Raw genomic sequence first — 26,675 nt, 5'->3', positions numbered from 1 at the left:
GTACTTAGTACGGTGGTGCGGTAGGATTGTCACCTCATTAGATGTTGTCCAGTTAGATTCTCCGCTAGAGCGTCTTCTGTGTGGAGGCATACGTGAATGGGGCTTGCCTTCGTTGAAGGTTGTGCATCAGGGCTGGTAACCCAGTACATATAAATCCAGTACCAATCATTAGTGGACCAGAGTTCTGCTGTGGCAACCCCTAAACGGGAAAAGCCGAAAGAAACTTGAGTATGGGGTTAGAAAAGACTGGGTTAAAAAGAATTCTGTTAAAGCCAAGAATGTGCAGGCATTTCCCTCAAGTAGATGGGAGATGTAATGGGGAAGAAACAGGTACCCCGAAGCATATGTAATGGGGAAGAAACAGGTACCCCGAAGCATATGTTGAGTGTAACGAGTTAGCAAACAATTTCCTTGAGTATTCTCAGGAGTAGTGGGCAAGCAAGAGTTAAACTGCAAAAACTGACCTGGATACATGATCTGAATTGCCTAGCCATAAAAAGGCCTTAAATTCTGCTGGCTGCCAAAAAAAGCAGTTACTAGAAAATGGAAATAAAAGGCAAAAACAAATTTGAATTTGTGATCATTGTAACAATGTTAAAACTGAAGTGGGATCTCTAGAAAAGGAAAATTATGAAAAGTGGCAATACATGCAAAACATTTTCGGAGGAATGAGGTTTAAGGCAGAAATTGAACAATGTAATATTGGCTTGATTGTAAACCTATATATATCTATACATGTCTGTCACAATTGATAAATCAATAAGTTTTAAAATAGGGTACTGGGGCCTCTAGTAGGATGGTTCATCTCCAAGAGCATTTAGCATGTCAATCATTGGCAATGTAGTTGAGCCACCTTGATGGCCAAGTCCCCCAGTAGAAAAGGTGCATTGATTTAATGGGATTTCTGAATGCACAAAGACTACGTCCAGAAAGGGACAGAGGATGTTTTATAGCCAACTATAAAGTGACAATTAGTCTCGTTTATGCAGGTTTAGATGAAAAAAATCTGGAGGAAACTACGGTGAGGCAATACAACTGATTTCCCCAATAATCACCAGTAGACCTGAAACCATGAAAGGCACTATATACCCAGATAGTGTGCTTTTCAAAAGTGTGCTTTCATTGTTTTGAAAGTCTAAACCACACATGAATGTGCTCAATTAATCACCTCACGTTAGGTTTTTGACTCTTGGCAGAGAGCAACATTAGTAAATTGCAAATTATCTGCACTATGGGAGCAGCAAAGACATTAGCTAGAATGCAAAAGCCTTGGTAAAAGGTGCAGACTATCCTTGCCAAACAGGGAAGTTCAGCCATATCATCCCAAGCTGACATACCAGATCACCCCTAAAAAAAAAATCGGGTCCCTAGACCTTGAATTTCCTGTACTGTAACTTGCAAATATGCAGGGGAGTCACAGGTGTAGGGTTTGTGGATGCCTTATAAGTCAGGTATACATCAGCCCTCAACAATCTGAGACAGTACAGGAAAGGGCTTTAAGGCACTCTACGCAAGGCAGGTTTGTTGCACCCAGGGTCACTAGCTGTTGCATATGCTGCATCAGGCACATACTGAAGGCAGCAACATACTTTAGGATATTAGAGTGACATGGGCAGAATGCCATCTTTGGAGCTAGATGCCATGCCCTTAAACATTGTGCAACACAATTTCCTCACCATTACAAGCACATGGTTGAAGGTAAGGAGGTGTGTACCTGGATCCCTGACCACTGGATTGACTGAGGACACATGGTAATTGGATGGGATGGCAGATTTCCCAAAGAAATCAATTATGCATATCCTAGAAGTTAGTGCCATGGCTTTGGCACCTTTTGTCAAAGACCTTCTTGAATGGCATTGCCTGCAAGGGAGTCAATCCCCAGCTTGCAACCTGCACACACAACCTTAAGCATTTGCCTTACCAGGAAACCCAAGTGCTTAACCACACTAGTAATCAAAACGGCTCAAAAAGCAAATGTACTACAAGCAAAAGGCAAGACCCCAGGAGAAATGGAGTGTTCTTACAGATTTAAAGCAGGGGTAAACTACTGAGAATAGTTAAAGGGAGAAAATTCCAACCCGTTTGGAAAGGACAGTGACCACCAATTCCAAAACAGGAGTGAATGCCCAGCACCCACTCTGCTTTACAGCCTCAATTTTAATAACACTTATTTTGGCAAATTAAGTGAATTTATATCCGTGCAAAGTAAGCAATCCTTTGACAGAAATCCAGACGTAGCACCCAGCAACACTATTTTAATGGGTTTGGATGCAAAAAGGAGGATATTTGACAATGATTGTGCTAGGCAGCTTTGGCAATCTGAAAAAAATTCCAGAATACTGGAGGATATAAAATTTTAAAAAGTAGGTACAATCAAATCACCAAGATGCTTTTTGCTCCAAGTAGTATGTAATAGACAGGCCTCAAGTATTGTAAGGCAAGCAGCTGAGAAAAGACGTTGGAAAAACAAGTATGAAGTGAGACTGCAGAACATGCACCTTTTAGGCTGTTCTGGTGGTGCTTTTGAAAGCCACCAGTCATGGGAGTTTTTTTTTTTTTTTTTTTTTTAAAGATCAGAGTAAACACTTTTAAGGCTTTGCTGGTACTCTACTGCTATTAGGAAATCACAAGATTGAAGCAGACAAAGTCCAAAATATTTAAGGGACATAAACAGACTGGTGTCTAAAAGGGATTTTGGACAAGGCTCAATGGTCTTCTGGACCTCGAGCCTAGTAACTACCCATAAACCTGTACAATTCATCATATGGGATGATGAACTACTTAAACAAATACTTCCTCAGCTCAAATCCTGTTTTCAGTAAACATTGTTACATTAATACGCCATGTGTACAAACCCGGCAAGACCTGAAAAGACCTGAAATATGTTATTCAATCAGCATGAACACAAGTTACAAAGAAGCCAACTACTCAATGGCTATGAAGTTGACCACACAAGCAACATTAAGCTGGGGAAAAAATTAAAAAAAAAAAAAATAAAATCAGAATCACAGTTGCTGACAAAATACCAGACACACAGAAAGGTCACTGGTAGTTTTAATTAACAAAACTTTTAGCGGACTTCCAAATACATAAGACATCTGCATTACAAAAATTTGAGATTGAAATATTTACAGAAAAATATCTACAGAACATGCCTGAAGTACTGCCAGACCAGTATCAAGTGAGTTTTGACAGCATTTTTCAGACACCAAGACAGTAAAATTGTCCTAAAGGCAGTCTTCCTCAGAAACGTGGTTTCAACGTTCAGCTTGTTGGTATTTTGCAGTGCAATTTTAAGAAGTCTCTTCATCTTCTATCTTGGGGGCCAGGTAGTACTTGACATGTCCCATGTCTGCAATCTTGTATTCCACCACTAGAGTAATAAAAAAAAAATCTCCTCAAGTCACCATACTAGCATTTTAATTACAATACAAGTTTCAATGAAAAAACATTTAGCAATTTCTGTACAGTTTAAACACTACAAAATCCATACCATTACTTCTTTCAGCTAAGCAGAGCATGTTACAGTCCACTATGGTGGAGTTGATTCTTCAATGTAGCTATTCAAATGATTTTAATACATAAATATTTTTACTCAAGCCAAAACATCCACAAAGCACAGCAAGTTTTATACTATGCTGTACATCAACTGACAAAAGCATTGCCAAAACTTCACCTTCTTACTGCAGATTTAAGTACCCAAATGAAGTTACAGGAGTTTCAGGCTCTTAAATGTAAGAAACAGTTAACGTGTACAACTACACCTACTCACCAAGAGGAACATCTGCAGACATACTAAGAGTTACTGTTGCCGACAAAGGAGTGGCTTTTGTGAAGTAGTTCAGATATCTCAGGGCAAAAGTTAATTGTACTGCCTCATTCATTTCAATGGTTACCTACAGGAGGGAAAAAAAAAAAAAAAATCACTGAACCTTAATTATACTTGCATTGCTCAAGGTCAGACTGTTGTCAGCTAGCATACCCCCCCCCCATTACAAGGGCCAGTGTTGCAAATTTCCTATGCAACTCTTAAAAGCAATGGCTTATAAAACCAACATACTAAAACATTTTAAACATCTAAAGGCACATTAAACTACAAAACCTAGTAAGCCAATGGCTCTAATGTAGCACAACATTTTAATCCAGCAATGCCTGCTATACAAATGGTAATCCGCCAGTTTCTTCAATTAAATGCACACTAAGATACAAGTTAGTGGGAGACACGTAGCAGTAATGAATTCACAAAATTACTGGCTACAGAAATCAGTACAAGAGGAAAATTCTGCTAGATATATGCCTCATAGGAAGACTTAGGATTACTGTTGGCCTAAGGGCTAACCACATATTGCCCAGCTGCTCTGGCGCAACATAGCACCACTTCTGCACAAAACTTACCGCTTCCTCCTCTTTGTCTACATTGCTGGTCTGTGACAGCTTGATATTACCAGTACCCAGTTCTCCACTTGCAGAAAATTTCACCCCATCCTTTGCACATGAAATTACAACAGCATCACCAATTTGACTGAGATCGCGACAAATACGGGCAAATTCACCAGATGGCATTTTTACAACACAGCTGTATTCCTGTTCCTGTAAAGAAATTACAAGTCAGCAACTAAAGATAATCTGCCATTCCTTCCCAAACTTCAACATTCCCTCAGCACCAAAGACCATATCCCCATTTACTTCTGTATGCCACAACACATCCAATGGAGGTAGATTACTTGCACAAAACAGATGTACCGTTAAGTAATGCAACTATAAAGTGATTGACTAAATGGAATAACCAGACCAATAGGAATTATCAGAACGCAGGTAAAACTGCACAAGGATGCCAGGCTACATTACCTATATCAAGACAGAGGAGCAACAGTACTCCTGTAATGACAAGATTCAAATGCCTATTAACATTCATCCAATAATGGAGACTTAAACATAAAACTGAACATTAAATGAAAAATTCATACAGGACAGCAAACTAGTTATGCTGGCTAGATGTAAGCCAGCATAAATGTCTCACTAGGCCTGATACTCATAGGCAAGTGTATTAAGAGGAAACTGTCAGTTCTCATGTGGTTACCCTTACATAAAGTTGATTAGAAATTAATAGCCTATTAAAGTATGCAAGGTAAAAAAAAAAAACTTACTGGAATTCCAAGCTGCTCAACATCCAAATCCATCAGCTTCATCTCATAATCAGAAACCTTCTCCTGATCTTAAAAAGGGAGAAGTTATAAAATGGTTAAAAAACAATCCAAAATTAGACAGTAGTTGCATGAGTAAAGGACCTCAAAATTCTGGACTAAATTTGGACTCAATACAGTCCCACTAATGCTTTAAGGTCATAAAGCTACTTCTACAGTTCAATATACAACATACAGCACAAAACTTGACAGACTGCTATAGCAACAAGTAGTTATCACTTGCAGTAACACTTAACAGGATGCAGATCACCTCCAGTCACTGTAGAAGGGAAAAGATTACATATGCAACCCCCTCATTTGGGTAAGTACATGGAATATAGCAGACTTCAATGCAACTTAAGGTAACCGTCCTTTAGTATATCAAAATATTTCAGTTAAAAATTGGTATGAATTTAAAATGACTTACTTTGAGTCTCAAATACCAATGAAAGTGTATCGGCATTATCCTCTGCTCTCAGTGTGATGATGTCTTCATTGCCTGCACATTTCAGAATCTTGGACATGCTATTAGAAATAAACTAGTCAGTCACAATTGACAAACTTAATAAAAAACTGCTGTAGCTTTTGTAATCTTCAGCATAGATGCAGCAATCCCCATACAACAGATGTTCCAAACATACACAAGGGAACTTTGCACACATTACGGCCATACAGCTATCTGGAAGTGGATTCTAGAGTATAGCAAGCATGCTCAGACTGCTCACCATTTCCTTACCTTCAAGGGCATTTTCCATCCATGACTGCTCTCAATCACCCAAAAGATTTTAATGCAACATGCATAGCAATGCACAACAAATGGGTTAAACGGCAAAATACCCTCCAAAAGCATATGGACAAGTGACTTCAGTACAGAAAAACTGAAACAAAAATCACTGGAGACAATAACCAAATCTAGTTTCATACAGAGTAATGCCCTACACACACCACCTTTTGCATGGAGCCTATCACACTGGATTCAAAACGTATGAGGGCCCTGCAATGCTTCAAAACACTACAGCAATTTTTTATATGACCTCATTCAACATAAAATTACTATTTTACAATCAATCAATACTCTTCCTTCCACTGCACATACCGATTAATACCCCAAAACCCACTATGAACAGTAAAACCTACAAGCCATTCTAGCCCATTCATCTAAGCACCCAATAATGTCAACCCTACCCTGATTAACAGTTTCATTTGTTGAGATGAAACCCAGTCAGTTCTGCTTAGAGAGAATCCTCTTAATTCCTCCTCACTCAACAGCTATCTACTGCTGCTACTTGAGAACAAATGGTAGTAAATCATTTTTAATTTTGATAACCCACAAAGACCATTGAGGCACCTCCTAATTTCTTAACCCTTTCTTCAAATACTGTTCACAATTCCTTCTCTTACATAAATGGACAAAAAAAATCATGTAATCTTTGCCCTCATCCAAAACCATGGCTATTGAAAACTTAGCCAACATCTACATTTAAAGAGGTAGACCAAGTTTCCAGACTTACTCCACTGGACCACATTGCCAGACTCCCTCCTAAACAGACATTAGAAGTTCAGGCAATAGGAGCTGACAGGGGAAGATGGGTCATGTTGGGGTGGAATCGCCACAGCCCACAAAACAGTTTTACAACAAGCAGCCTACCACACGGAATAAAAGCAAAGGTTATGCATAGTTAGGAAGTGCACAGGTAAACAAAACAAAGACTGGGGTAATCACCATGATACATTTATTTTTTAAAGAGCAGTGTGATATTGAGATACAGTCAAGACGCTTAACTGAAGGATATGAATTTTAAGATAGACATGAAAGAATGAATCACAGGGGTGGTCAAGCTGCAGATTGCTGACAAAAGGCTGCTTATTAGTGTTGCATAAACAATTTTAAAAGGGTCAAGTCTGACAAGTGCACCATACATGGGGATTGCAAAGTATTACACTGCTAAAAAACATGAAGCAACTGAAGGGAGGAGTTTGCAGAAAGTGATTTAAATTTAAAAAGATTGTACTCTTGTTTAAAGGTGCAAAATGAACTTTTCAAAGTTTAAGTATTTTGCAACCTTTATTGATTTTGAATGCAAAAACAGTCATGTTTACAGCACGACTATTCAGAATGTGCTGGTCACTTTTGGATTTTACCTCTAATTATGCCTGATCAGCTTAGTTATGTAATTGTAAATTAGGTATGTAATTAATAGTTTAGCCAAAAAAAAGTTTATGGCTGTCAACACAAGAATTAAATAGGCAAGAGAAGAGGCACACAAACTACACTACAACACTGCAGCTTCTGTTACAACTCCCCTGTGTAACTCCCCTGTGCAATATTCACTAATTAAGTTATAAAAAAATTACCAGCATATAGCCACCCCATAACACTAACTGGGGTACTGCATTCTAATACGGCCCAAATATCCCCCTTAACCTAAACAGAGAGGTGGCCCATACAAAGGAGTTTGTGTAGCAGTGAGTGGGAGCAAAGTGGTTGTGATTTCAGGGGATGAAAGAATAAGACTAATTACCAGGAAATGGATCTGGGTGACTAGGAGCTTGGACTGGGATTCTATGGGAGAAAGTAAACCCTTCAGATGCATACATTAATATGAACTTTTGAAAAGGGAGCCATTTTTAGGGAACTCAGTAACACACCTACAAATATTGTTTTAATATATTGAGATTTTGATGCAAAGCCTACAAGAAGCCACATTTAAGTTAGGAGAGTAGAATGCCTTTCTTACTAAAATCTTTTAGCAGCCATAGGCAAAGGGAAATTTCACTGGCCAAAAACAGGAGTCAACATTCCTTAGGTAGTAGAGGTAAGGAGCTAATCCAAATTTCTACATTATTTAAGAGTTGGTGTTCTGTCAGGGTGTCATAGCAATACAACATTGCATTTAAAAATGGTGAACACTTGGAAAGGCAGCTTTAAGACCAGGTGAAAGAACTATAAAGGCTGCTATGTAGGCCCAGCTACAGGTTGGGTGCCAACTAATTTTAAAAGGAGAGATGAGGAAGGTAAGAGAGAAAATGCACAACTCAACTGTCCGATCTTCAGGGATATCCCCAATTTTAACTGTTCCTCGACCCCTCCCAAAGCTAAATTTTGTGGAAAATGGTGAAACAGCAATTAGAGTTCTATATTCCTTTAACTTCAGAAAATATACATCAATTCTTATTCTATCAATGCCTCAAGATAGAGTGCTCCTGATTCAGGAATCTATTCCTGATAATAAGACCCATCTGACTGGTCGAGAGCTATGAGAAATTTATGAAGGCAGAAACTAGAGTATGGAACCTTGCAGTACTCCTTTTGGATGGAAGAGAGCAGGATATCAAGGTATGAAGTCAAATTATTAATCAGAACATGTAAGTTTCAGTAGGTGATGGAAGAGATAGTGATCAGCAAGCCTGAAGGCTTTTGTAGAACCGATCCACTCCTGCCTTTCACCAGATACCAATTTGTGTCAAACAAGGCAGAACACCTAAAGCCGTACATGCAACTGCAATCACCCCATGGATTTTTGCCTCAAATGTCTTGAACTCTGCTTGGAACTCAAAGTTACAGTTCACTGCACCTAGACACTAATTTACCTTTATCTGACAGGAGTCATACCATACAGGAGCGGCCTTAGGTCAACTGGTGCCTTAGGCAAAAGGGCTCCACGGTGCCCCACACCATCTGGTGCCCCCGCCCTAGTCTACCTACACCAAATAAATACTGGAAAAGTGCCCCTACTAGAGCAGCGCCCTAGGCAGCCGCCTAGTTGGCCTAAGGCCGGCCATGGTACCATATTTTCAGGGAAGACCAAAGGTGGAATCTGTACTATCGTAGGATAATTTAATAGAGATACCAAGAGAAACCCCACACTTTATATATGCTCCGAGATAAACTCAGGGCTTACTATTGCCTGACAACACAGTACGCGAAACAGTTGCTTAGCTATAGTCCCAGACTTCATTTTTAAAGAATTCCAATTTACTACAGAGTTAAATGGTGCTCTGCATCTCCCATGTTATGAGACTTTGCTCCAAGGGATCATCCCTCAACAGTACACAGACTGCTTTAAACAGTCTGCCGGAAAATCCACTACTTAGGATCTTAGTACCACTTAAGCGTACCTCATTTGGGGTCTTAAAAAGTTAATGTTCCTCAAAGTTCAACATTGAAAGGGGTGACGCATTTTTTAAACTGATATCCATGGTAAACAGAAATGAATTTTTAAGTCATTAATGGATCCTTTCTGTAAGGAAAACTGTTCTTACAGATTAGTACCTCGCAGGCGGTACTGCGCAGCTTTGGGCGTGTCTGGCATGATTGGCAGTTTTGACTGACAGGTGTAGTTGTCAAGGCCAGCAATGTGTTACCCAAAAGGAGTCTGCATCTTATAACAGCGACTAAACTATTTTCAATTTAACACAAGTCTTTAGTGCTGCGACTTTAAGGATTCTGCATCGGTGTTGTAAAGTTAGCAGTAAAAGCAAGTAAGCTTTATACGATGAAGTACACATGTACTCTTTCCAATTCCCCAATGCAGAGGGGTCTCGGAGTTGGTAAATATAAGTAGGGGGTGCAGGGGGACTGCCCCCCCTGCAAAAACTTTAATAAAACTGTTTAACGTAGTACCTGCGAGGTACGAATCTGTACGATAACCAACCAAACTGTAAAGGTGTACAGTAATAGTAGTACTCCGAAGTAGTTCAGCTGTACAATTAAAACACGTTAAAGAAAACCGATTTAACAAGTTCGTTCGTTTTAATAACCTCAGCAAGAGCAAACATTCTTTGCAATGGCTGGTTTCCAAGCCTCTAACAGTAGCAAAAGTAAAATTTATGTTGGTAATATAAGTGGGGGGGTGCAGGGGGGCATGCCCCACCTGCTAAAACATTTATAAGTGTTTCACGTTGTGTTTGTTTACAGTAATTAGTTCATTAAAACATATGGCGCATTTCGCGTAATGAGGATGCCACTCATGTCAATATTGCGTGGCCCGGCCGGGGGCGTGATTTGCTGACAGCTGTCAGCAACTTACCGAGCACTCGACAGTCCTGTCCCTATAAAGGCCAGACTTGACCCCCCCACACACACACAAGCTACCTATCCAACACTTCGTTTCTCATCAACTACTTAGGAAACTCTATGACCTGCTGTACCTTCTACCCCTCCTTGCCTTACACCTTTAACCCTCTAAATAAATTTATATGAGCTGAAACTTACAAATTTCACTAATTTCTTCAATTAGTATACACAACTAAATGTAAATCTGTTTTCAACCTTATAACCCACTTTTTGTATCCAACTGTATACACTAATGCAATTTTAAGCTCGTCTTTTATTTAAGTGCAAACACTACTGTAACAAAGTTTGTTTTGTATCCAACTAAAAACAAGTATCTGGAGCTTTTCTCCTCGGGTCTCTGCCGAAAAGGGGCATCTGCCCAGCCAGACTAACCGGGTTAACAAATGGCAAATACAGAAATGCTACTTTAATGTATCTACTTTTTATTGGAAGAACTGAGTGATATACTGACTAAAGAGCACGCCATGGTATAGCTAAAGTGTACTACGTGAAATAAGTCACACTGGGAGCTTCAAAAACGACAAAGAAAATGCAGACTACAGAAGCTGTCACGCATACGGGAAGTGCTTGACAAAAACAATCGGAATTATGTGCTCGTTTTCCAATAGGGTACTTAAAACTCCTAAGCAAATGTATTCAATCCCAAATTCCTCTTCCCGCAAAAATACATATTTTCACATAAAGCTGAAAACCTGCATACAATATTAGCGCCAATTGTACACAAAGCCCAATCATTTCACCGCTTTGAAGCTACATGTCCTGCCGCCATCGTAAAATTTCCCGCCAGTATTTGCACTATTACTTTGGCGCCTTCGTGACGTCGGCGGACTGCTTCACTAAACTGTCAAACACATCGCTTGTACATCATCACGAAGGAATAGAAGAAAGCAAGGAAAGGTACAAATTACAATTTAAAAAATAATCTGCTAACAATAAAGCAGAGACAAAGCTACTGCCCAGAATAATTAAGTGCATCACACAGGAAGTAATCAAATGACAGCAACGTGAGTTTTCCTTGACATGCCCGGGCAAAGTTGTAGAGAGCACTTGGATCGTCTGAGCACCAACTACAAATTAGGTCTGCAGAACACACAAGTTAAAAGCTTCAAAAGAAAAATGTTTTCCCATGCACAGCAACCCTGGTAGCATTCCCATGTTAGTACTGACTGAAATACGCAGCCAGTCACTCCCTTGTAAGGCACATGCATTTACCTGCTAAGATTAACCCCCATGGCAAGATTTCGATCGCAGCGGTATGTGTCGAATCCATCAGATCGTAAAACTAGGTGTACAAGGGAAACATGCGAGGAGTCCATACTCTGCAGGTTAATGCCACTTGAGCTGATATCCCAGCAAGCTTCTGTAATCAAGTCCTTTAGTGCCTCTAGCACCTTTTTTAAGATGGATCCCTGGATAAGGCGAGCCTCAAACATGGTTTTGAAAAATTAATAACTGCACCACTAAAAACAAAATAATAAGCTACAGAAGCGGCACTGGGACAACCCCTGCACGCACTCACTCTCTGTCCTTCAAAATATTAATCGCGCCAAATGCGCGTACTTTATAGCCTTGGTGACGTCATGCTAAAAAATAAACGTGTCTAAACGTACCAGCGCACGTCGACTATTTATTGTTTTGGGTTTGTACTGTCTGGTATGGGAAATAAACATTTTAATTTCTAAATGGGAAACTGTAATGTTGCACTTTAAGAGAAACTGGTAAGCCAATAACTTAAAATGTGAGCTCAGGTAATATAAATAACGCTGTTCACTGGTGATACTTTCATCACTAAATATATATTTTTGTAAAAACGATATTTCCATGTCAAAAACAACCAACGTGACCATATCTACGTAACATTTTGGACCATGTTCATATTGCATACTCTCTTCTTTTCTATAAAGTATTTTTTTAAGCATTACTAAGAAAATGTGTAGCTTTTTCAGGACATGATAGATCTGTGACTCTCTAAATAAATGTATCCAAGAGCAGGTACGTAACTTGCTTACAGAGAGAATTTCTTATCAAAAAACAATGTCTTCAGTGGGTTTAGAGGAAACAGCTAAATTATTGCATGCATTTAAATAATTGGAATTTGGAGGTCAACATTTTATGACATACATACATTTTAATGCCGAGTGGATGGACTGGGGACAGCAGTTAGAGACTTGCGAGTACAAAATAGAATTCTGTGACTACACTCCTGCTGTTGACTAATTTGCATACTCATTCTGCACTGTGTGCGCTTATGAAATTATGTAATTATTGTTTGCTCCATTCTGTACACTTCATTTTTCTTAAGGTTTTCTTTCTTTTATTTCAGTTTTATTGTATTGTGCTTCTGGTCCAGGATGAGATTGAAATCAGTTAATCTTGGTCCAGTTAATTTACACGGGTAAGAAACAAAAATTAACACATAGGATTATGTAGGAGATCTATGTAGCCTGTCCCCTTGCACTGTTCTGCAGCTAACTCCCGCCTTCATTGTGCTCTGCTGATCCAACTGGTTCCGTTCTACTTTTAATTCCGTGTGTCTTGTGCCATTTCAAGCGATTTGTTGTTCTGTGTTCCAGTATTTCCTTCCGGTAGCAGTTTCATTTTTATCCCCACCTCATCCGTGAATCAGTACTTTCTCACACCCATTTTAACTTTAATTCTCTTAACTTCTAATGTTCTCTTCCCTCCATGTCATTTTTTCTAAGCTTGGATCTTACATCACCCCTCATCTCTATTACCTAATCTATCATAGGCAATCATACATTTATATAAATGAAAACAAACCATATTGATATAATTTTAGTTGCAACCATTATACAACACAAACCATATTACATAATTTTATTTGCAAACATTATACACCAGTTGTAATCATTTGTTATTGTAAATATTGATGCATATTACACATGATACCTTGGAGCTTTTCTCCCTGGGTCTCTGCTGAAAAAGTGCACCTGTGCCCAGTTGGACTTTCCCAGTAAACATATGTCAATAAATAAATAATATGGTTAAATGAGCAATGCGAAGAACTGTATGCTGATAACAAAATTGAACAGACATGGAGATCTCTGCAAGAAGACTGGTGATATTAAGTGAAACTTCCAAAAAAAGTAGACAAGATAAGAGAAAGCTTGGAACAACCTATAGGGTAATACCTATCTAATATTACTAGGTAACATATCTAGGCTAACAAAGGCCTTTTAGGGTTGTTGGTCTAGAATTCTACTATGGTACTATGATTTACAGAACAACCATGTAAGACTGACCCTATTATCATTGATACTTAGAATGATATGTTCTCTGATCTACATAAAGACATTCTACAGAATGAAGTAACTGTTACAGAAGTTATAGAAAGCCGTAATAGCAAGGCTGCAGTAAGTGATAGAATTCCAGCTGAGATACCACATTTTCAGTGTTATTTACAATGTGCCAACAAATATAGAAAGCACAACAGTTGCAGTTGGACTGGAAAAGGCCAAATTATATTCCAGTCAAAAAAGGCAGTGCTAAAGAGGGTTGAAATTATCAATTGCACTTGTTTCACAGATTAGCAAGTTATGGGCAAGGTCCTGCAAGATAGACTTCAGTAATATATGAAGCAAGAACTAACAGATGTACAAGCTGGTTTTGAAAGGAGAAGATGTACCGAGATCAAATTGCCAGCGTCTGTTAGATAATAGGGAAAGCAAAGGATTTCCAGAAAAAAAATGACTTTTTCTTTATTGGTTAGTCTGAGGACACTGACTATTTGGACCATAACAAAATGTGGAAAGTTCTTAGAGAAATTGGGATACTGGTTACCGGATGACCTTATTTGCCTCCCTATAAATCTGTGTGCAGATCAAGAAGCAACAGTTATAACTGAATATATAATAACTGGCTGATTCAAACTGGGAAAGGAGTGCAACACTGCTACATATTGCCACCCCACTTAATTTATATGCTGATAATATCTTGAAAAATGCTAGGTTAGATAAATCAGATACTGGAATCAAAATTGCTGAAAAATATTAACAACTTTACATATGCAAAAGATGCCACTACAATGGTTGAAAAGTGAGGGAGGAGTTCAAAAGCTTTTTGGTGAAGGTGAAACTAGGAAGTACAAAAGCTAGCTTGCTACTCAACATCACAAAAACTAAGATTATGCCATCTAACCCTATCAGTCTTTGCAAATAGATAGGAAAGAAGTGGATGCAGTGATAGATTTTATTTTCTTAGCTTCACGGATCACTGCAGATTTTTGTTTATATGTTTATGTATGTATGCATTTTAATTTGTTAGCCAAAGTAGAATACTGATCCATCTGGACCATCCTCATGCTCAGCCTGGGAAAATACAATACAAAGAAGATAACAAGGATGATAGTTTCAAGTGAACGCAAGTATAGCGAACAGTGTTTTACAATCACACTATCAACAGCATGGCTACAAAAATTGTAACTACCAGCATTTAAACTGTTAGGGGATTACATACCTGGCTCAAAAAGCAGCACATGTAGTAAATGTTCAATATATGCAGCATGTATAATTAGGTGAACAAAGAGAAGGAAGGAAAAGGTAAGGTGAATCAAATGTGCAGACGATAAGAGAAGAAGGGCGTAGTGTGAGACTTCATGGATCGAATAAAATCTTATAACATGAAGAAAATAAGAGTCTAGATGTAGAAGAATGGCTTTAAATTATACATCCTACTGCATAGCATGTACGGGAGGTTTCGTGATTCAAACTTTTTTGCTTAAATTGGGTACCACAGGCTTGGTAGGAAGGGAGTGATCATTATCTTTAGTTTCTCTCAAGCCCTCATCTGTAGAATCAGCTAACACAGTGATTCTGGCAGTACCCATTGTTGGCTGGCTTTAGATGGCCACTCAAGGCCTATCTGTTTAAATTAGACATTAGTCATGTGAGATAACCATTACTGAATGCATTTAGCTGCATGTTATGTAATACACATGCACTTGAAATAGCCAAACATTGTTTCAGAATGTCATTGTTTTCCTATTAATTTATAGACAATCTCAGTGACTATTATTCCTCTACATTTATCACAGCCACCCCTTCAACCAAGAAAGGTAAGACTTAACAAAAGACCAGTATAGGTGGGATTGTTTGTCAGAGGAAAGTCCTCTGATGAAGACAAGATGTTAATCCCAGGCACAAGTACCAATGAGATGAGGCCTTCGTGTAGACGGCACACTTAAACTGATTATTGATATATAGAGGCAGTAAGAGAATAGTTTAGTAGATACTGTACATATAAGCATATGGCCAATCAGGATGAGTGAGTTACTCAGGAAAACCTCCCACTCCCTGAATAACAGAAATTATCTAGTTTCTGCTTCTTACCCATGCTGACTTATAAGATGGGATACCAGAGAGAAAAATGTCCCATGGAAAGGGGATATCACTTCATGTGGTGTTGTGTAAAGGGTCACTGGTGACTAAAAGACATAACATGATTAATGAGGTAAAGGATAGGGCCCAAAACCGGCAAAAAAAGCCAGGCACTATTTTGTAAAGGCCAGCCCCACCAAAATGATCACAGATATGTGTTAAGAGAAATGTTTGAAGGGTGCATATTGTGAAGGGTGAGAAGTACAAAAAGGAGAAAAATGTAATATGCTTTCATAGCAGAATGAAATCTCAATAGTTCTTCAGTATGTATCTATTGGTTTACTTCCTGTCTAATATTAGTAAGTGCTGGCAGGGTTAGAAAAGGATAAGAATTGTTCTGAGAACAAGGAATGCCATGGAATTCAGAACTCATGCTTAATATGGTATGCCATAAACAAGAAGTCAGGAGATCTGAGTTAGCAAAATTAATGCTGTAGTGTTCATTTCTAATAGGTCAGTGGCAGTTTTATGACTGTAACAATAATGTTGGTTTTAATAAAAAAGGTGTAAAATGCTATGATTCTTGTAACTGAAATAGGCAGGATACTGATTTCTTAGTCTTTCACGTATGTGTCTTGCTGTGCAATAAAAGAGATTGTTATCCTCTGCTAAACTGTCTCGTGTGAAAGTTATTTGGTACCTTAACAGTTTGGTGCTGTATTACTCAAGAGTTTTGAGCTGTTTGTGTACTGCTTCAAAAGAAATTGCCACTGGGCCCTACAGAGAGCAAAATGTTCTGGTGTAACAATGTACAATTTTTCAGTCTCTGCAGAGTGTAAAATCTCTACAGGTAAGATTTACTAAACCTTTTTTTCACTAGTTTTAGTTGCATGTATGAATCAAGGAAATCGGATTTCTGTGTGATCACTTTAACATGCTCTAGGTATAATTGTGTGCTAGTGGGATTTTAATCCGTATATAAATGAACAAAGCAGAGCTGGATCATGGTCAAATGGGGTCTTAGGCAGAGAATGGACCAGGGCCCCACTGCAGCATTTCTGGTGTCCCATTACTTGTCCCCCCCAACACTAATTACTATAAACTCTCCTCAAAACTGTTTGTATGGTTACTGTTTTCTTTACTATTGAAATGAAGGCCAGAGATACAGAATTCATTTAAAACTTTTAATTTAAATGTCATCTGTTAACCAGGTTAGTCCCATTAGGTTAGTAGTGTCTTCAGGAGGAGACTCTAGGTGGTATTTATATTGCTATTGGAAATTTGGCCATGGCATTGGGGAACTTCCTCCTACTCTTTTCAATAACGCAGTTGGATGTAAAAATCTTACTGCACCTACAATTAACTTAGACAGATGGGGTATCTATTTAACATCTCATCCAAAGGATGACACTCGCTGGAAAAATGTGTGTACATTATTTTAATTCTTAAATTAAAATTAAATGTTGTGGCTGGCCCAGCGCACTCCCCCAGCCAGCGCACCTTAGACAACTGCCTAAGTTTTTAATGCTGGAATCCAGCCCTGAGACAAAGTATCCTTGTAACTGGAACTAAGATTCCCCTAGTAGAAGGACAGAGTATCCTTCTCAGGAGTGAGAGTGGGTTCTAATCAAAATATAAAGAAAAAACAACAGAGTATTCCCTTCACTGGGAGTGTGAGTGAGTAATTATAGTTGTGGATCTATCCCATTGATATGACAGTGGGTTTTGTAATGGGTACCAGTACAAGTAGTTTTAAGGAGCCAGAGTAAAGTACTCCAGGCAGGTACATGTTTAATAACTATGGTAGCGACAGCTGTAATTATTTGGTAAAATGGTCTGAGCTCATAAGAAATTATAGCACTTTACAGTTTCTGGAAGAAGGTAAGAACACTTCAGAAAAATCTAAAAAATAAACTGAAACAGAAGGGTAATCTTGCTGGTCAGCTTTTCATGACTGGCAAGAAGAATCTAAAAATAAGGAAAAGGAAATAGAACAGCTAACATTTTATAAAAAAGTGCAGATGAAAAATCCAACTACTGGGGTATGAATCTTTTAAGACAATTATAGAAATGATCAAGCACACAGCCAGAATCATCTGATGCTGACTGACTCCTGTTACCTTCTGCACCTCCTTCACCTTACGGCTCACCCATGCCTCAAGAAGCTGACAGTTCTCCCTCTCTGAGAGGACAGGTACAGGTGAGTTTAACAGAAACACAAATCCTCCATGTAAGACTTAAGTCTTACTCGAAGGCTGCAGTTGAACGGTATGACGTCAGCGTGCCATGAATATGCATGAGGGCACGCTGACTCAACCGTAAGTCGTACACGGACCGTGTAAGAAAGCAGGGGGTGTGTCCGACTGCCGAGCAGTCTAAATGTCCACGCCCCTGCAAGTGTTTGAAAAGTAAAAGCAAATACACAAGAGCAAGTCCGCTCAAATGTCCCTGCACCCAACACTTCACTCCCTGATATTGTAAACCCCCATCACAGTTATAAAAAGCAAAACATTAAATTTATTTTTTTAAATTCCCAAAATAGCTTCCCGTATTTGCGTGTGTGTGCGCGGGTGTGCCCATTGCTTAGCTAGAGTTAGCAATTCTGACATGGAAGAGCATAAGAAAGAATGTTTATGCAAATCACACCAAATAGCAATAGCGTAATGGTAGAGCATTCACACAAAGAAGAGGCATTCACGGTTCGAGTCCCACCATTCCCCTTCATATTTATTTTTAAATCAGTATATGAAATAATACCAGACAAATATGTTTAAACAGTACTAAAATGCAGTGAAATGGCCAATGTGTCAGTGAACAAAATAAATATTTTAAATGATCCTGATATATAATTGCCTGCAGTTAAACAGCGTTTCACCCAGTGCAATAGAGTTGCCCATAGTTTAATAATGCTTAACCCAGCGCAGTAGAGGTGCCCATAGCGAAATAGCGCTTTAACCAGCTCAATGTGTTTGCGCGGACGTGCGCGCTGCGCCAACCAGGGCACCGAGGAGCAACGTAGAGCAAAGCTGCTTAAACGCAGCCGCACCCCCTAGCCTGTCTGGACAGTATGAAAATAAAATGAATGACAAGGTTCGAACCCAGGACTCTGTGCATCAAAAGCAATGTACAGAACCACTAAGCCATGACAACTTAGAAGAAACAGCCACTGTTAACATACATATACTTACTAATGGTAGTTTAACCATTACTAAGCAGGTCTACAGTCAGCCGAGAATTAAAAAAAACGGCCAATCACAAAAAAGTGCTGGAAATGCGGCATATGTAAGCCCCATAGGCAGGAATACACGCCATAACTGATTGTAGCTCACATCTGCAGTTAGAATGACTGGTGTCAGAGAGGGAACATGCTTCTGAGCACAACGTTGGGGCATCGAGGAGTCGAAATACATGGTTTGGCTCCTTGTCCACCGTCATGAGTCAGGACTCCTGCAGGGCCAGTTCCAAGGGACGGAGTACAAGGCAGAGGCTTGGAACCGGTTAGCTCATGACCTCACCAGTGCCACAGGCGTTCCTCGGACTGGTGAGCAGGTCCATCACCACCATGCAGACCTGAAGAGACGGAAGCAGGACCACCTGAACCAATGGATACAGGAGGCCCGTGGGATGCGGGATGCCCCACAACTGAGTATGTAGCCATGGAATGCAGTATGTAAGAATTGATAATTGAGTATGTATAACGGATAGGTATGTCTCAATATCCCTTCATTTACTTTACAGCTGCAGGTGACCGTGCTGCGAATCAGCAAGCCTATGCTGATAGGCTGCTAAGGCTGCACCACCAGGCATGTTAGTGATTATTCTGCATGTATTGTTATATAAAATATGGGAGAGAGCATGAAAGAAAGTGTTGTAGTCCAATAATACAGCCATAAAATTGCCTGAATAAGTCCTCTGCATGTACTGTCAAATAAAAACGTCAGAGAGGCAGAAAAAGAGTGTAGTAACCCATTAAGAAAGGTAACATATGTCTGGAATAATATCTCTGCAAGCACCTTCATATAAAATAAGTGAGTGAGCCTGAAAAAAGAGTGTTCTAACCTATTAATAAAGGTATAATATGTCTTGAACATGTCTGCCATATGCACTGTTAAAACAAATAAAGGAGTGAGCCTGTGGAAAAGTATGTAATGTCATTAATAAAGGTCTAAAACCTGGAGTGTACCTGTGTCACAGAGTTTGAAATGTTGTTGCACCCTTGCATTATACAAATAGTACTGTTTGAAAAAGTGCTGGCAACCCAGAGTTGTGCAGTCCCATATAAAGTGGGTGATGGAAGTGCTAGTAGCTGTGAAACATATATACAGTCCGCAACAGTCAGTTACTGGCTGGCATGCATAAGTAAATCTGGCACACGTGTAGCATGTTATTTTTTCCCCAGAAATGTGAGTGTGTGTCAAGAAATGCAGGGTTCTCTACAAATCAAAGTGAAAATGTCATGTGAAAACATCCCAGATATGTAGATAAAGAAATAGAAATGCAATCAAGAAATATGTAGCAGTAACATCTGCATCCTGGAGAGTTGGTATGTCAGATATAGGTCAGGCATATATTGAACTAGCCAAACCCATTACACAACATAATGTATGGTGGCAAGTGTAATAATACATGTAGGGGATATACACCTGCAGTCACTAGGAATGTAGTGTAGACTAAAAGGTAATTATAAGATGTTAACCGAGGTTTTTTCTACACCCTACTGTATGTGAATAAACCATGCAATTCCACACCTCAGTGGGTATGTGTAATCTTAAATATTTGTTGGGACATATGTCCTATTGTTCTATAAATATTTGCATTCACGTTGAAGCATGTACCCTGTTTAAACACCACAATCATGGTGGCCTGTTGCTACCAAACATCCCTGCATGCTGTTGGAATATCCACTGTGGTTCAATATATGCATGTGTTATGCTTGCTGTTCAACTGTTGGAACCTTGGTGTGTTGGGTTAAAGGGAATATTACTGCATGCTGTTACAACTAATCTGGAATGCTGTTGGTTATGTTGTAATTAAACACACCTAATCACAGAACATATGGGAAGACCGGTCCCAGTGGACCCACCTGTCCCTCCTCAGCTGGCGAGTGCATCTGGCACCAGCAGGTCCGGTGCCCAGCCTGGGCTCCCCTCCTCCATTGGTCCTATGCCACCTTCGGGTGGAAGCGCTGCAGGGGATGGGGCTCGTCCCCCCTGTGCAAGCATGGGTGGAGAAGGGCCACCAGGGTCCGGGTTGTGGTGCATAGGGAGATCCAGCGTTCAGTCGCTGATATCCTACTCCAGCTCGAGTCGAGAGTGGCACATCTCACGGATGAGCCTGCCCATCCTATGCAGCCCCCAGCACAGCCACCTACGAGGCTGTGAAGGTGCAGTGGTGACTGCCCATGGTTGGGGATCTCAGTTCCACTGTTACCATCTGTGGGCTCATGGGCTTGCAGTTTCCAAACATCCAATCCCGTCAATTGTGCTCACCCACCTCATGTGTCATACACCACCCCTGTATGCGTCTTGTCTGTCTTGTCTGTTTACCTCCCCAACCTACCTCCCCGGACATACCTACTTCCTCTACCTCACTTCCCACTCTCACCTGAAAAAAAAGGGGCAATCTGTACCCACAAAAAAATTATGCTCCATACATAGCTGCCCATTTCGCACACATGTCCATTAGACATGTAAACTGATAATTATAATTGGCAGTACAACATACTTTGTTGTCCTCACCCCTCTCCCAGGGGTGGAAGGTTTCAAATATCACTCCAAATTTATTGCATATGCACAGCTGTTGCTGGAAAAGAAATGGGCAGCTGTGGACCTTCCCTACACCTGTCCTGCACATCCCGAGCTTGTTTACCTACTGTCTGTCCCTCTTTGTGCCCCCTTTTTCACAACTTTCCTATCTCCCCATTTTCTTTTCTTTCAAATAAATTAGCATGGGGGTTAGCGGGAGTAAGCACTTTTAAGCAGTAGTAAGCGGGTTTAAGCGCAAGTGTGCGCATGGCTAAGCGTCACGCAAACCCGCTTACCACTGCTTAAAACTGCCTTAGTCACTCTATGGCATGTCTCGAACCCCAGACCTTTGACACAATAGACTGCATGAATTACCACTAAGCCACAGCAGATATACAAATAACTTGGTTCTGAAATAAATATATCATGCATTACAATGAGGGAATGTAAATGGAAATTAGGAATGGTATAACACAAATCCTGTTCTGTGGGTCTTTACCAGCAGTTGTTGTGGAATTGCATGACATGACTGTGAAAGGAGAACCAGCCATCCTAGCAGGGAATAATGTTACAGTACCTCCTTACAAACACCACACAGTATCAGACCAGGATACATACTGGCAAAGTTGAATAGGGCAGAGGCCAGACTCCCCAACTGTGACTGCTTTACAGGGATGTCCTGATTTGTAAACCAATGTTAGCTGTGCCCAACGGAATCACTCTGAAAAGTACTAACTGTAGGCAGACAAGTGTGGAATCACACGTAGTGAATAATGTCAATAGGTGAGAGTAGACACTGCTTGCACGTCAGAAAAGGTGTACTTATACATATGCTCTGATTCCCAAGAAAGTCTCAACTGCAATATGTCAGTAATATATTGCAGGTGTATCTCACTTATATGTACCTTTCACTGAGGCCATTCAAATATATACCTGAGAGTATCTGAGGCCTGGCAGAGGCAGAAACACACAGGCATATCAGCATTACTGCTGTTACACACTCTGCAAATAGCTTTGGAAGGAGTTCCACAAGCATGCCCTTATGTAGGAGTACAACACAGAAATATCACAGGATGTAGCCATGTACTGCTAGCAAACAACTGTGACAATGCCAGTGTGCCACTGCTGAAAAGACTGGTGTGCTGCACAGACAAAGTATAATAGGCTAACCTCTAGCTGCCATCTGGATATGTCCACAGGTGAGAGCTATACAGACAGACTACTTGCCTTGATAGACTAACAGGTACACAGCAACCCTGTATGTTCAGTAAGATAAACCTCACATGATAATAAAAAATGCTCTTTGCAGTTCTGCACCCCTACGCAAAGGTACAACACACCTGTGTATTCAGGCAAAAAACAGGGTGTAGGTGGGAATACCCAGTACTGAACTATGTCCAGTTGTGTTGAGCAGCCTGTGTTAATGTCAACACAAACAAACCACAAACTATTCAGAAGTGAGTAACGTAATAATTACAGTATAGCAGTTCAAAAACACTGCATGTGCCACAGGAATACAGTGCAATAACCACATTTGTATGGCAGTTAATTGTGTAAGTCAGAAATAAAGTACATACTCCCATGTATCCTGTGTTAGCATTTGGAGGGGTGAGTACATGTCTACACTGAGAAGTGTGTACTGGAAGCAGCAACATTCAGGTTTGAGTACAACATGCATATAACTGGCTACAACCCTAGCTTCAGATAAGAGACATATACCAACCTTCTGACTGACACAACGGTGTCCAGAGCAAACAAGCATGGCCCCACCTTGGAAATCTGAAAGGGCTACGCCTACCTAACCTAGCATTTTATAGCAGTGGGCTGCAATCACAGTGAGTAATGCAATCACCACACAGCAGGCTGCATGCAATTACTGAATGGTGGGCAGCAATTGGTGCAGAGGCTGTCACAGGCACAAGTGCAGATACCTAGAAAAGCAGGCTGTACCTGCAGTCCACACATGCAATTCTATCATTGCAGGTGCTGGGAGATAGAGAGTGAGAGAGAGAGAGAGACACGGACACAGACAGAGACACAACAGAGAGAGAAACTGAGACATAAACTGAAATAGAGGGGGAAACCCAAAACAAACAACCAAAAAAAAATAAAATAAAAACCTACAAAGCCGTAACACACGGAGCAGGGAAATACAAAGGTAAGGTATGTAACTCACATGTATGTGTTGGCATGTAGTAGATGTTCTTGAAGAGTACTCTACACACTGCAAATCATCCATGTGTGGCAGCAGTATGTATTTATCTGTATCTGCACATGTGCATAGGGCAAGGGACATACTGCAACTGTTAGTGAAGGGTGGACAGATATCTGTCATTGAAGATTGATATGTGCATATATCTATGTAGGTCGTAGTGTGTGGCCTAGAAAACAGCATGCAGTGCTGATATATGTCATGTGGTGGTTAAATGCTGTGGTACTGATTTGTCAGATCTGCTGTGTTACAGCCAGTGAGGCCTGCTAATGCTACATGGGCTGAGGACACCCACATGCATTCTGCACAACACTGTACAATATAATCACATAACTGTACATCCCGCAACTGTTGCATAAGTGATATCCCCCACCATGAAAGGTGGACTGTACATGTGCCTATATGTACATCCATGTGTACAGCAATGGATGTGTACATGTATGTGTATAGATATACATATATATAATATATATATATATATATATATATATATATATATATATATATATATATATATATATATATATATATATATATATATATATATATATATATATATATATATATACACACATATATAGAGAGAGGGAGAGACAGAGAGACACGGGGCCATATGTACTGCAACAGGTGTGTGGTGACCAAGGCATGGACTGTAGACAAGTGTTGATACTGCAGTGCCATTCCTCCTTTCCAAAACACTGTACCCATTAACTACCACATAGGTAGAGATCTACCTAACAGTGAAGGTGTGATAAGGGAACATGGGACACAGGTGGACAACAGCCTCCGCTTTGATGAAGACAGTGCCACACTACACCTGTAATCAGTCTGTGTGGTATGTGTCATGACAACAGGTGTGTCATCTATAGAAATATAGGGCAGTGTTCCCTTCTACTCATCACAATGCCCTGTGTGGTATGTACCTCACATGACAACTACACCAGGTGAAAAGGCCACAGACATACCTCCAAAAGGGTAATACTGGCCGCAAACAGATGCCCTATGCAGACTGACTCACAAAACCACATCTACACTGTTTGCATACTGGCCACACAGGGGTGACCTCTGCCGGACATACAGAGATATGTCACACCCATAGCTGGGTGACAACCACCATGGCAACATATCATAATCCCTCCGGGATACACGCTCTAGGGCCCTAAACCTTGTCAGCTCACTAAACAGCACATGCTGGAGGGATAGATTCCCAGCTCAGAGATATGCCATACACCGGAATAGACCACCTAGCAATAGCAAACAAGGCCCCTCATTAGCATTTGCCATAAATTCCCTTGATGATTGTGTGGGAGATTAGTAATACACCCCAGGAAACACCTCTGTGGTTCTGGTTGGCAGGGGCAAGTGAAATCAAAGTACATGTGTGTCAAAGGCCAGGGTAGCATATGGCTAGGCTGCTGTAGGCCCTAGGGCCAACAACATATTACCTACCTATGACACTATACACTCACACGTAGTCAGTGCAATACCTGCTATGTGAGGTTGAATAAGTGTAACGCTGAATGTGTGCAAGGTCTGTAAAGGTATGATAACTTAGTGTGAAGTTGTATCTGACATGGTAGTGTCTATCCTAGCTGTGAGGACAGCAAATGATGTGTAATGTACTGTTAGGCAGACATAGTAGTATGGCATATGATGTGACGTAGTTCCTTGTTGACGAATGTGGTGTCTCATTGTAGGCTAAAGCAATAGATGTATGCTTAGTGAGTGGTATTGCTGGTGAATTCAACTCCCATATGAACTGTAGTACTACCTGAAGCTGTAGGCCTAAACAGCACAGTATGGTATGTGTTCACATTGCTTGGAAACACTGTCATGTGTGTTTCCTGTAGTCTGCACAGAGGACAAAACTCAGGCATAAGGGTGTGTAAGTAGTGGCACACAGTACTGTATGGTACACAGGTAATGCTCATCTGTATTGGCATACAGTGGTGCGTTGTATGTTTGTCTGATGTGTGTGTAATTATGCCTGTACAATGGCTGCAATCATATGTGTGTTACAGGGTATATGTGTGTATCCAGCAATATATATACTCTGTTACAGCAGTATGCCACCTATAGTAACAACTGTACACATCTGTTAGGCAGGGCTATGGCATCACTGACTAGGGTGGTTGACTGGTACTACTGTACCTGTACTTTACATCCATTGCAATGGATGACATCTCTGTTTGTGCATTGGTGTGATATACACCCCTGTCTTGAGGTTGTGCAATGTGTCACAAACAGTGTGTCGGGTACTGTTGTATAGTGATGTGATATATAGAGAATGCCAGGCACTGTTAGTTAGTTGTGGCCTGAGACCCAATAAGTGGTATTGAACGTGTGTAACCTCTGACAGACAATAGGATGGTATATATGTCAGTAAAGTGATATCTGTGGTTAAAGGTGTAAATTGTGCCACAGGACTCGCTCACACATATTGTTCATATCTTTTTCAGCCAGATGGCCCACAAATGCAACCCATCGTATACAGCAGATGAGGAAGAGGTGATACTGCAAAGCCTGTTGCAGCAGTACACAATGCTGTTCTCCAGAAGCAGCCAGCACCAGCAGGAGCGGACTGCACTGTGGCAGGAACTTGTTCGTCGGGTAAATGACATAGGCATGCATAAACAGACATATGAGCAGGTACACCATCACTGCAGTGATTTAATTAGACATGTCCGGTGGCGTGCATCTGATATCGAAAAACAACAGCTTGCCACAGGTGGTGGGGTGGCCATTCATCCCCCCTCACCAGAGTGGAGGAGCTGCTCCTAAGCGTGGTGGCTCCTGGACAACAACAACATCAACCTCTGACATGTGTTGTCATGGAGGCCGGAGCCACCCAGCACGTCCACCTGGAGCAAGCAGGTAACATGCCCTATCTGTAGACAACAGTTAACTGTATTGTTAGATTATGTCTATGTGAGATGTGTACTGTGTGTTTAGCAGTTCTGCTGCCTAGTGTTGTGCAATACTGATATTTCGAACAATATCTCTACACCTGTGACTGTTGACTGTTGTTATACTGCAGTTTAGCATACCCACTGTAGCAATGCCACAGTTGTGGTCACTGACGAACTCTCTCATATTCTCATAGGTCCCTCTGGTGTGACAGCA

General features: G+C 40.4%; 1 protein-coding gene across 1 annotated transcript; it reads right to left on the bottom strand.

The window, feature by feature from the left end:
* Positions 1 to 3,037: 3,037 nt before the first annotated feature.
* PCNA (proliferating cell nuclear antigen) lies at positions 3,038 to 11,810 on the bottom strand. The gene is made up of 6 exons (XM_044083094.1): positions 11,473 to 11,810; positions 5,611 to 5,708; positions 5,148 to 5,215; positions 4,396 to 4,590; positions 3,773 to 3,896; positions 3,038 to 3,373 (listed from the first exon to the last, which is right to left on the bottom strand). The coding sequence occupies exons 1-6, from the start codon at positions 11,691 to 11,693 to the stop codon at positions 3,294 to 3,296; spliced, it is 786 nt and encodes a 261-aa protein (XP_043939029.1). The 5' UTR covers positions 11,694 to 11,810; the 3' UTR covers positions 3,038 to 3,293.
* Positions 11,811 to 26,675: the final 14,865 nt, after the last annotated feature.

The sequence above is a fragment of the Protopterus annectens genome, chromosome 9.part0 (assembly GCF_019279795.1).
Source record: "Protopterus annectens isolate FY-2018-M chromosome 9.part0, PAN1.0, whole genome shotgun sequence".
Classification (NCBI taxonomy): domain Eukaryota; kingdom Metazoa; phylum Chordata; order Ceratodontiformes; family Protopteridae; genus Protopterus; species Protopterus annectens.
The sequence above is the reverse complement of the archived record's forward strand: the minus strand, read 5'-3'. Positions and strand labels throughout refer to the sequence as shown.